The sequence below is a fragment of the Galeopterus variegatus genome, unplaced genomic scaffold, assembly GCF_000696425.1.
Source record: "Galeopterus variegatus unplaced genomic scaffold, G_variegatus-3.0.2 Scaffold228, whole genome shotgun sequence".
NCBI lineage: Eukaryota > Metazoa > Chordata > Mammalia > Dermoptera > Cynocephalidae > Galeopterus > Galeopterus variegatus.
The window spans coordinates 188,978-201,189 of NW_007726339.1; the positions used below are offsets into that span (position 1 = coordinate 188,978).

At 44.1% G+C, this 12,212-nt stretch overlaps 1 protein-coding gene across 1 annotated transcript in view; it reads right to left on the bottom strand.

The window, feature by feature from the left end:
- Positions 1-12,212, bottom strand: part of POLE (polymerase (DNA directed), epsilon, catalytic subunit) — a 50,181-nt gene that overhangs the window by 15,138 nt on the left and 22,831 nt on the right. Inside the window, exons 24-31 of the mRNA XM_008566169.1 lie at positions 11,523-11,718; positions 10,168-10,382; positions 7,307-7,409; positions 6,790-6,870; positions 6,588-6,710; positions 2,628-2,840; positions 2,214-2,423; positions 1,876-2,019 (exon numbers count right to left, since the gene is read on the bottom strand). Of these exons, the coding sequence (XP_008564391.1) occupies positions 1,876-2,019; positions 2,214-2,423; positions 2,628-2,840; positions 6,588-6,710; positions 6,790-6,870; positions 7,307-7,409; positions 10,168-10,382; positions 11,523-11,718 (1,285 nt within the window). The remainder of the gene's footprint in view (positions 1-1,875; positions 2,020-2,213; positions 2,424-2,627; positions 2,841-6,587; positions 6,711-6,789; positions 6,871-7,306; positions 7,410-10,167; positions 10,383-11,522; positions 11,719-12,212) is intronic.

Consider the following 12,212-nt stretch of genomic DNA (forward strand, 5'->3'; position numbering starts at 1 on the left):
CTCCTAGAGGTAACAGACACTTCTCATGCCCTCTTCTCAGTTTCTCAAAACAATCTACAAAAGGCCTGAGGCTCCTTGGAGAAATGGCCAGTTTCATGTCTACAGGGCAGGGAAAGTATAAGGTGAGCCTGGATGTCCTGGTGGCCAGAAAGCAAGAATGTGGTCAGAAACTCACAGAGACATATCCACAAGGACTTGGCAGCCAGCTTGCAGGGACCCTGCTGGCCCACCATGGGATAATTTCAGTATCAAAAAGGTAATGACTGTCCAAAGAGTCTGCTGAATGATTTCATATGAAGCTCTAAAAACTCAAATACATCTAGTTACAGAAATACAGAGATCAGCAGATGCATGGTGAGGGGACAAGAGCCCTCTCTGGGTGACCGAAATGTTCTGTACCTGGACAGGGCTGTGGGTGACACAGGTACATCATTTGTCAAAACCAATCAAACCATACCTTTAAAATTTGCATTTAGGGCTGGCCAGTTAGCTCAGTTGGTTAGAGCATGGTATTGGCAATACTAAGGTCAAGGGTTTAGAGCCCTATTCCAGTCAACCACCAAAAACAAAATAAAATAAAATAAAATCTGTATTTAGCTGTATGCAAATTATACCTCAATATAGTTAACATGGGAGGGGGGTTGGCTACAATTGATCTTAAAACATTAAACAAATAAAAATTCACAAGTCCACAGTAATACTTTAAAAAGAGAAAAAGCAAAAGGAAGAAACTATAGTCCACTTCCAACTGATCTGCACAAAGCTCTTCTTTATAGAAGGACACCAGCTAATCAAGTAGAAGAATTGGACAATCTCCATTCTGGTGCCCCAGATGAGATCATAGGTCCAGGTGAGATCATCAATGCTGATACCTTGAGTGAAGCACTGAGGCCAGGATGTCTACACTGGGCCTGAGGATCACTCCAGAACGAGCTGATAACCAAAAAGGAAAAATTATCCCAGAAGTGAGGACATCCCCCCACATGATCACACCACCATACTGCATCTAAAGAAAGTTACGGGCATTCCGAAATATGCATGGTCTAGATGCATGTCCAACTGACTCCTCTGGCTGGAACCAAGTTTCACCTCCAGAAAGCCCCTCATCCAGGTACAAACACACACATCTGTCTCTTCACCCAGATGTCACCTGTCGTGACTTGCAGCATCCAACCCGAAGATGTGCACACAGCAGCCCAGCAAATGAGCTTTGGGCTGAGGAAACATGTGAGTTAACTGGGCAGCTCAGACTGAGACACCACATAAGAAGTCACAAGGACACATAACCACACAATGATCCTCGAAAACAAGCCCAGCACAAAGGGCCACCTGCCATCACACAGCCCTGAAATGTCCAGAACAGGCAAATCCAGACAGTGTCAGTGGTTCTGTGAGGCTGGGGGAGAACGGTAACAGCTAAGGGGTACATGGTTTCTTTCTGTCGTAAAATTGACTGGTGATGGCTGCACCACTCTGGATACGCTAGAAGCTGCTGAATTGTATTTTAAATGATGAACTGTATGGTGTGTGAATTTATATCCCAATAAAGCTGTTAAGAACAAAACAGCCTACTGAGAGAGACTGCAACCTCTGACAGCTGTCTACCCAGCACACCCCATGCCACGAGGATGTCACACTCAGTTCATCAGGGCAAGGACTGCTGCTGTTCCTGTCCCACAGGGCTCTGTGCTCAGAACTCACCGACATCCCCAGTTAATTCTCACATCCCAGGAAGGTGCTCAGGAGACAGAGGCTTGAGGCCACTCAGTTTACCACAGCTTCGTGTCTGCAAAGCCGGCACTCCTGACTGACTCCACGTGGCCTCCCACTGCTGTGGAAACCACCTCCAAGGCTGCTGAGCAGGGGATCCCCTACCTTACGATATGAAGGTCCCTCCTCGGCCTTGGCCACTCGCTGGTTCACGTAGAACATGCGGGGGACGCTCAGCTTGATGCAGTGCAGGTCACTGCTGATGATGGCCCACAGCCGGAACAGGCCAGGCTGGCTGGTCTCACTGATCTAAGGGGAACACGTGGCTCGTCGCACAGTACACAACAGCCTGAGCAAGGCCCCGCTCAGGACCCCTGAACAGGCAGGAAGCTGAAAGTCTGCCCTTATCCTCCATTCCAGACCCCAGGGCCTGGCCTCCTGGGCCATAGGTGGTGCTGCTGCCCCCCAGGGTGTCCCGCCTCCCCTTGGGTAACAGTCCACACCTGCACGATCTGCCATGGAAGGTCCAGGATGCTGCGGGCCGTTCTCCGCAGGAAGCTCCCCAGCCCTGAGGTAGGCCCTTCTCGGATGGCCCCAGGCCTCGGAGCGCCCTCTGCCAACTCCAGACGCTGCCTCTTCCTGCGGGCAAGCCGCTGTCGTGCCTGTAGCTGCCACTTCTTCTTGTGGAACCGGAGCCAGACCAGCCACTCTTCCTGGACAGACAGCAACCAACCAGTGAGTATGTGGTGACAGACACCTCTTCCCGCGACAACTGCATTCTAGGCCACAGTGGCTCCCATGTGCCCTGAGGAGTCCTCTCAGGGGTCAGGATTCCCCTTGGGGTCCCTGTGTGACCCCAAGAAGACAGACAGTGCCCCAGCTCCCCCCGCAGCCCTGGAGCCTCCCCAACTTCTCACCTGAGTGGTTCCGAGGACAGGGGGCTGCCCCAAGATCTCCTGCCAGGGCACAGTCAGCTCCAGATCCTGAGACTCCTCCTGGCTCTCCCAAAGGACTCGCTTCCTCTTTGTAGCAATGGGGACTGCTGGGTGGGGTGGCCTTGTGAGGCCGAAGTCCTCCATGTCAGGAGTCCCTGGCCTTGGGCTGCCTTCCAGGACCTGGGCTGTCACAACCTGGAAAGACCAACGAAGCTTAAAACTCATGATCTAGTGCCTGTAAACTCCATCTCTACAAATATAACAAATACACCCAGGTCGCTAAAGTACCACCAATGAGTAAATGTTTGCATTTTACCATGCTTACTCCTGAATGCTCCCTTTTTATAACTAATATACATGTTTATGGACCATTTTTAACTTTTGTACATTCCAAATATCTTCTTCAAATTGTGACTTGTGGGCCGAGCCCGTGGTGCACTCGGGAGAGTGCGGGGCTGGGAGCGCAGCAGCGCTCCTGCCGTAGGTTCAGATATAGGGATGGCCGGTGCGCTCACTGGCTGAGCGCGGTGCGGCCGGTCTCAAAAAAAAAAAAATTAAATTGTGACTTGTCATTTCATTTTATGGTGACTTCTGTGTTATGAAAAAGTTTGTGGTTTGGTTGTTTGTTTACTTTCTATTATGAACATTTTCAATCATAATCAAAAGTTCAGTGATAAATTCCCATATTCTCATCCCCCAGCTTCAACAATTACCAACTTTCTGCCATTCTTGTTTCAGACTATAGAAGATTTAGATTTTAATTAATTCATCAATGTTTCCCTTTACCATCTGTGTTTTCATGTGTGCCTTAAGCAGCTCTTCCTGTCCCATTACTGCAAAGACAGTCTCCTGTGTCTTCTTCCTAAAAATTTTAGTTTTCTTTTTCAATTTAGATCCGTACTCTACTTGGAATTTGCTTTTGCACTTGGTGTGAGATAGCAACTTCCTTCTTAGAATGGGAATAACCATTTCCCCAGCATTATTCATTGAATAAGCAGTCCATTCCCTAATAATGTGTAGTGGTTGCTTTGTAACATACCACATTCCCATTCAGATGTGAATCTGTTTTCAGGACCCCCGTCAGTTGCACGGTATTGCTTTATTGTCTTAACCTTTCAAGGATACGATGAGGTGCGTGTTACACAGTAAGATAAAAATCCCTTCCTTATTCTTCAAAATTGCTTGGTTATTCTTATCTTTCACTTCATAGGTATTTTAGGATTAGTCCATCAAGTTCTATCCAAAAAACTTTTTGCAGATGTTTTCATTGGAATTACATAGAGTGTTATGGATTACTTTGGGGCAAACTGTCACATGCTAATACTGAGTCCTCCTTCCACCCATGAAGATGGTACGTCTCTCCTCTTAGGTAGATTTATATACATTCAATATAGTTGTATAACTTTTTCCATAAATGTCTTACATACATTTTGTTCCCACAGATTTGGTGCATTATTTGCTACTATTATGGTATCTCTCAAAAAATATTACCTAACTGTTTCAAGTGTAAAAGAAAGCTAGATTTCTGTGTTGCTGAAATGTCTTATTAATTAAAACAGTATCTGGATTTCCTTACATTTTGTGTTAACAAATACCATTTTCTGCAAATAATGACATTTATGTCTCCCCTTCAGTCCTTAAAATTCAGTCATTCTTGTTTATTTATGCTGGCTGGGACCTCTGAACAGTTTAGAATAGATGCAGTGGTAACAAGCACTGTTTCTTGTTCCTCACTTTAATGTTTCCGATGTTTTGCTGTTAAGTGTGAGGTCTGCTGTTGGGTTTTGATAAGTACACTTTATCAGGTTAAGAAACATCTCATCTATTCTGACTTTGACTACTGAACAGATACTAAAGCTCATCAAATGTTCTTTCTGCATTTATTTGAGATGATCCTATGGGTCTTCTCCTTTAATGGTGAATTAAATCAACAGATTTCACTCAAGATAAACCAAATTAGCAGATTTCTAATGTTAACAATGCTCTCTATTCCTGGCATAAATCCATTTCATCATAACACTACTGTTTTTAAACACTGCAGAATTTGTTAATCTTTATGCATCTATTGTTTGTAACTGAACATGGTCCACAATTTTCCTTTCTTTTATTGTCCTCAGTCTTGTTATCAAGGTAACAAGTGTTACCATGGTTACCTAAGGACCCTTTTCCTCTTTTTTATACTCTGATACAGTTTGTACGGAAAGTTTGGTAAAATTCCTCTGAAAAACCATTTGGGTTTAGTGTCTGTTTCTTTTTAACTATAAATCAATTTCTTTAATGATTAAAGTTCTCTTCAGGTTTTCTATTTCTTCTTAGGTAAGTTTTCATAATTCTTCTAGGATACTGCACATTCTATCTAAGTATCCCAACTATTTAGCAGAGAATGATGATTTTTTTTTTATTTTTCTAGGCTTTACACATCTATCTGTAATTCTCTGATTTCATTAGTCTTGAAAAAGACGTGTCTCTTTCTTTTCAAGAACAAGGTTTTGGTTTTGTTGCTTGTTTCATCTATTCCTGCTCCTGCTTTCATAACTTCCTTCCTGCTTCCTCGTCTCATCTGCTGTTCTCTAACTTCTTTAGCTGGAAACTTATTTAATTTTCTACTTGTTTTCCTTTTCTAATATACGCTCTTAGATATACAGATGTGCACACAAGTGCTCTTTAACTGCATACTATAAGTCTTGGTATTGTTTTTACTTCCATTCACTTCTAAGTATTGTCTAATTTCCATTGTAACTTCTTTGATCCATGAGTTACTTATAATTTTTTTTTAAATTTCCAAACATAAAACATTCCAAACATTATTCTATAAATAAATTATTTGGAATCTGTTGCAACTTACTTTGCGGTATATATATGATCATTATTTTGTGTGTTCTGGGAAAAAATATGTATTCTCTAATTACTGAGTGCAAGATTATATTTGTTCACTAAATCTAGCTAGTTACTAAATCTCAGTAGTTAATTGTGCCATTCCAACCTCATGTATTTTTATTAATTTTTGGTCTGCTAAATCTACCAATTGAGATGAGTTAAATAAATCTCCCAGACTGACTGGATGTCAATTCTTCTTACTATTATATGTTATATAATTATATTATAATTATTATAGTTATAATAATGTAAATTTTTACATAACTTAATTTGAGGTATATTATTACACATTTCCAAGTGAATTATGACTTTCAGTATTATTCAATGACATCTTTATGCCTAGCATTATTCAATGACCATCCTTATGCCTACTAATATTTTTTGGCTTAAAGATTATTTTGTCTGGCATTAATAGAGCCACATCAATTTTCTTTTGGTTAATGTTTACCCGGTATATATTTTTTTCTTATCCTTTTACTTTTTCTGTGCCATTATCTTTTAGATATACCTCTTATAAATAAGATATGCATAAGTTTTTAAAATCTATGTGAGAATCTGTTTTTTATCAGATAAGTTTGTATACTGTTCTGATTTATAGCTCACTTTTAATTTTTTAGCACTTGAGAATCTTGTTTTTGCTTTTCTGACACACTGTCTCCAGTGTTTCTAAGTGTTTCTACAGGGAAGAGTTTCATTTTACATTCAGAAAATGGAGGCCTCAAGGTATAATGATTCATTCCAAGTCACGGAGTCTGATTAGTATACCCTAATCATTACATATAGTAAGATTGTTCTTCCCACTCACCTGATGATTCACAATGTGTTTCCTATTACAAAAGAGTAGCAATGGGAAAATTAAAGAGTAAAGTATCAAGGTGTACATTTTTAGAAAAACAAATCCATTTTAGAGGCTTGAATGGAAGCTTCACAAAATTACAGACAGCAACGTGAGCACATTGGCACCCTGTGAGCCAACGATGAGCCAATGACTGGTACCCCGTGAGCACAAGGATGCTGCCCAGCCAGGTCACCACAGCCTCTGCTTTCCTGGGCCAGCCCTGTTACCTGTCTCTTGCCCTCAAGGACGAAGAGCTCGCTGATCTTCTTCTGCTTATAGATGTCATTCTTCTCCAGCAGCTTTCTGTGCAGCCAGTCAGGGTGTTTGACGCGTGGCACTGGGTTCTTCACCTGCACGAAGACAACATGACAAAATATCAGGGAAAGACCTTGTCTACCTCCACTCATTTTCAACCATGTGGGGCCTCACCTGCTGCAGAGCTGCAGGGATTGTGATGATCTTCTGTATGGCACTTCCCAGCCGCTCAATGTAGTAGTCCCAATCCAGAATCTGAGCATGCAGGAAACCAATAAGAAACAGCAATGGGAGCAACCACTGGTTAAACTTTACTTCATGCTGAGCCCTGTGCTAAATGCTTTGTGTCTTATTTAATCCTCTTAGAGATCCTATAATTAAAGGTACCCATTTCATTGTGAAGGAAATTGAGGCAGAGCTTAAATGACTCCCCCAGCATCACAGGGATAGTAGGTTGTTGAGCCAGCACCTTGGCCTTGCTCCACGCAGGAGAACAGTTAAAGGGCCTCCCCAGCATTCATCTTTTTCAGTTTTGCCCTAAAGGGTTACTATTTCCTCACCTGTCACACATCAGAAAGCAGAAAGCTAAGAGTGAGGATTCAACAAAAACGACAGCCCATGTCAGATGCACTCTGCTTGGTCTCAATTTCTTCCTAAACTTTTTAGAGTAAAAAAAATAATTTGTTCTCACCGTCCGAATATCAAAGTCCTGAAGGGAAGAGCTCTTGAGCCACTTCCGGAGAAAGTGTTTCCTCACCGTAGGCTCTGCTTGGAAAATGGCAAGTGGGATGGCCCTGGATGAGGAAAAAAGGCACAAGATCTACAAATGCTGAAATTCACCCTAAATCTGATTATAATTCTCATCAAAAGTACATGGAAATAAGGATCTATAACCTAGTTTGTAACCTACATTTTTATTCAGTGTTATTTTGTACAAACCATACCTTGTATGTAATGTTTATAATATTTAATAACTAAGTAACACACCATCGTGTTAAAGACCCTGGTTTCATGCGCAGCCACTGCCACTGGCCTTCTGCCTGTTTTTGGTGTTTCGCCACTGGTAACAGAGCAATTTATGAACATCCTACATACATTACACACAAACAAGTAAACATTTCTAAAACGTTATTTGTTGGGTAAAATACAGAAGAGTTGGGATTCTTTCTACAAAGAATGACCCAGTTTTCACATCACCAGCAAAGCAACTGTCAACTCTCAATACCTCTCTTTCACTGGAGGAAGCATTTTTTAATGTGAAATATTATAGAGAAACTTAGAGAAAACACAAATCTGTGCACCCACCCAACTCTATCCAGCCTCAATGCTCTGCCACCTTCACTTCTTGTGTAAGAGGACAGAGATCAGGATGAAGCCCTATGCGGCCCCAAACTGTCCCCTTCTCACACAAAAGTAAACACGACCCTTATTCAGGTGTTTATCCCATGCATTTGTTTATGCTACTCCTATCTGTAAGTAACCATTAAAAAAAAAAAGGAGCAGTTCTCATGTTAAGTTTTACGTAGAAGGAAGTACATGTCATCCTGCAACTTGCTTTTTGGTTCAACACTGTTTCAAGCACTATCAGTGCTGTGACCTGTAGTCACAATTCAATCTTTTGAACTCCTGTATAGCATTTCATTGCCTAAAAATACATTTACCCATTTCAGGTCGATGGACACTCATGCTATTCTCAAAGTTGGTGTTAAACACACGCAGTGTGCACATGAGGCTGGGCAGGGCACATGCTCAGATGTGCCAGGCAAGTCTGTCCAGCTCCTCTACTTCCCCATGTCCTGCCAGGCTCCTTTCCAAGTGACAGCAACACTCGTGCTCCCACAGCACAGTATGAAGGCAAGTCTACCTGTTCACCAACAACTGTTATCATTACACCATTTCTAGTCCAACAGATGCTTTAAAAACCTATACCACCGTGATTTCTGTGAGTGTGAACATTTCCACATATTAGTCATCAATTTCTTCATTTGAGAATTGCTTCTTCATATCTATTGTCCACTTTTTCTTTGAGTTGTTTTCTTATTGATATGTAAAAATTCTTGGGCTGGCCAGTTGGCTCAGTTGGTTAGAGCGCAGCTTTGTAACACTAAGGTCAAGGATCTGGATCCCCGTACTGGCTAGCTGCCAAAAAAAAAGGAATTCTTTATTTCACTCTACATACTAATCTATTTTAGCTTTATGTCAAGTTTCTTCTCCTTTTGTTATGACTGAGAATTTCTTCTTACTGAAATATTTGCTCAGCCTCATTTATTATCTCTTCCCTCCAGGCCTTTCTAGGTAGATGAGTGTTCTGACTGAAGTCACCAGCCTTATCAGTTACCCACTGCTGTATAACAAACCACCCCAGAACTGAGTGGATTGAAAAATAACCACATTCTAGGGCCAGCCCATGGCTCACTAGGGAGAGTGTGGTGCTGATAACACCAAGGCCACAGGTTTGGATCCCTATATAGGGATGGCCAGTTGGCTCACTTAGGAGAGCGTGGTGCTGACAACCCTAAGTCAAGGGTTAAGATTCCCTTACTGGTCGTGTTTAAAAAAGAAGAAAAGGAAAAATAACTACATTTTTACTGAGAGTGTAATCTGGGTGGTCTCGTCTGGGGTTCCTCGTGTAGCTGAGCAGCCTCTCTCACAGGGAGGCTGGGCTTCCTGCAGGCCACCACAGGCAAGAGGGCATGCACAGAGCTGCCAGCCCCTGTAGATGGGGACCGGGAGTCTCACGTCTCACCCACCACAGTCCACCATCCCAGCATACCACCAGCCACCAGGCTCCAGGCAAGGGGAGGCAGAGAGCTCTCTACGAGGTGAGCGAGGAGGTTAGGAGGTGTTGTGGACACTGTGGGGGCCACACTGGCCTCCAACTCTTTGGGATGGTATCTGGGACTTTCCTGCCTTGACCACTTGCTCTCACGGCATGACCACCATCAGACACTGGGATGAGTCCTTTTTATTCCATGTATCAACAGGAAAAGCCACACCTGTAACAACACAGTGTCTTCCTGTTCCCTTCCCACAGTCCCCACAGCTCCAGTGGCCTCTGCTATTGCCCTGATGAGTCCCAGGAGTGGAAGGACATGTCCTTCTCGTCAGTGAAAGAGGGCTGAGGGGCACAGCCAGTGAAAGGCATACTATGTGGCCATGGGGCTGCTCTACCCAGGCAGGGGCAGAGTCCCCTGGGGGCATGAGTGACCCAGGCCCTGCTCTAAAGCAGAACTCGACCTCGTGAGGGGCCCGTGGCATCTGACCCCCCAAGACACCACCACACCTCATGCCCACATGAGGGAGAGCTCTTGGGCTGACCCCCACAAACTCACATGCTCTGGGCTCGCCACACCTTCTCCTGCCAAGCTCTTGGGCTCCTGCCAAGACCCCAGCAAGGCTTTCCTATGACTTGATCTGCAGGGTAAAGGCCCACCCTGCCTTCTTTCAACACCTAACTGTGCCATGTTCTCTCCATGGAGAGATGCCAGAGGTACCACAATAAGCACAGATTTTCAAGGCCAGCAGCATCCATATCTTTGAAAAAGCCCCTACCTCTCGGTGACAGGAGAGCCCTCAGGTTTGCGGGAGATGATGTAGCGGCAGCTCAGCCCCGCGTCCTTGACCATCTGGTCTCCCAGGAACTCAGCCAGGCGCTTTGCAGTGCTGATGGACGTAGACTTCTGCTCCCCATAATCTTCCAGTTTCCGAGACATGGAACGGTTCTCAGAGATCAGCTCAAACAGCTCAGAGTCAGGCATGTTAGCTGCCTAGAGTAAGAGGCAATGGGTAAATATCACTTCAGAAGCCAGGAAGCCTCAAGCCTAAGCCACCCAGGACGTGGCTCCTGTAGGGTTGTATTTCTCTAGCCTGAGAAGCTGATGGTAGGCTCTGTAATTTCAAAGGCTTCTCATATGACTGTACAGTGATACCTTAAAACACATACACACAAAATCTTAGTTTTTATTTCATCAGTGTATAAAATAACAGTCACTGAGCAATAAGCACCAAGGCTGCAAAAAAAGGAGGAAGCTGCTCTGCATAAGACAGGAAGAGCTGGTGATTTTTCTCCTGAAAGGAAGAGAAAGGTGGGACAAAAGGAGGCAGAAGGAATGAGAACCCTGGTCAAGTGGAGAGCAGGCAGAGCAGTGGAGGGCCCCTGGGACTCTGCAGCAAGTAGGCACCCACCCCGCCAGCTACGGCAGGGTCACCTGCTCCCTGACCACTGGTCCCCTGTGTTTATTTGTACGGGTGGGTCAGCCTATATAGCCTAAGACAACATGCCAGAAACAGAAGCCCACAAAGCAAAGCCAAGCCAGGAAAGCGTTCCAAAATATTCCAGGATTCCTTTTACTCAAATAGCCTACTCCTAGAAAAGAAGCAGGAGAGGAAGAAAAGGAAATTATTGATAACAGCTGAAATCTGAAACCCATCTCATAATCACCACCAGTGGACTAACTCAGTAGATTAAGGTATGCAACTGATGAAGTGTATGTACCCAGTAAAATACAAAGACTACAGAGAAACTTAAGAGTAACTAAACATTCTATGAGGAAGTATAACTAAAAATAAGCCAACACTGTCATTTACACTGTAAAAATTCTGTGTGCGTTTACAGGACCTACAAAGACTTTAAAAATCATGAAATGGATGTGCTCCTTGGTAAACATCCTCTGAGCCCTTTTTATTATCATACTACTTTTAAAAATATTGCTCCCACAGAGCTGTCAGGAACACAGACACTGAGGGAAATCAGGGGTGCTGGTGCGGAGAAGGTCTTAGGGTTTCATCAGAATCAGCCCTGAGTTCACTCGTCACCTGGCTCTCCAGGAGCCCTAGGAACACTGGGCCCCCTTCCTGCAGGATCCCTCATCTTCAGAGCCAGGAGAGGAGCCAGGGCAGGCCCTTACCTTGCTGTACAGCACGTCCAGCCAGTAGTCAGCCACCTTGGCCACAGAGGCATACACCTCTTCCAGTGTGCTGCCCTTGAGAAAGGCCTCAAACACTGAGGACTGGAAGATTTTAATCAGCTGCAGCTCCCCACGGCGCTTGACCTCAAAGCCCTTTAGTTCAGCCAGGGAACCATCTTCATTGAATACAGCATACCTAGGAAAAAAGGTAAGGAGAGCAGAGAAAATGCCCTGGGGTGAGAGCTGCTTCTCTTCTCTCCTGCCTTCCTCCTGCCCTTTCTGACCCTCCCTTCCAGGCAGCAGGCATCTCTCCACCCTCAAAAATAATAATGACTGGGGCCAGCCCATGGCTCACTTGGGAGACTGTGGTGCTGATAACACCAAGGCCACAGGTTCGGATCCCCATATAGGGATGGCCGGTTAGCTCACTTGGGAGAGCATGGTGCTGACACCACCAGGTCAAAGGTTAAGATCCCCTTACCGGTCACCCTTTAAAAAAAAAAAAAAAGTGATTGAAGCGCCTGCAGCCCACAGAACCAGAACATAACAGGTGGTGAACTGAGTTGGTGCACTGGTGTCTACAGGATCTTTCAAATTGAATCAATAAGACCAAAAAAAAAAAAAAAGCCAAGGTCTGTTCCCATCCCAGCTCCTGGTCCATTTCCTGCTTGGGTTGTTAAATGTAATCTA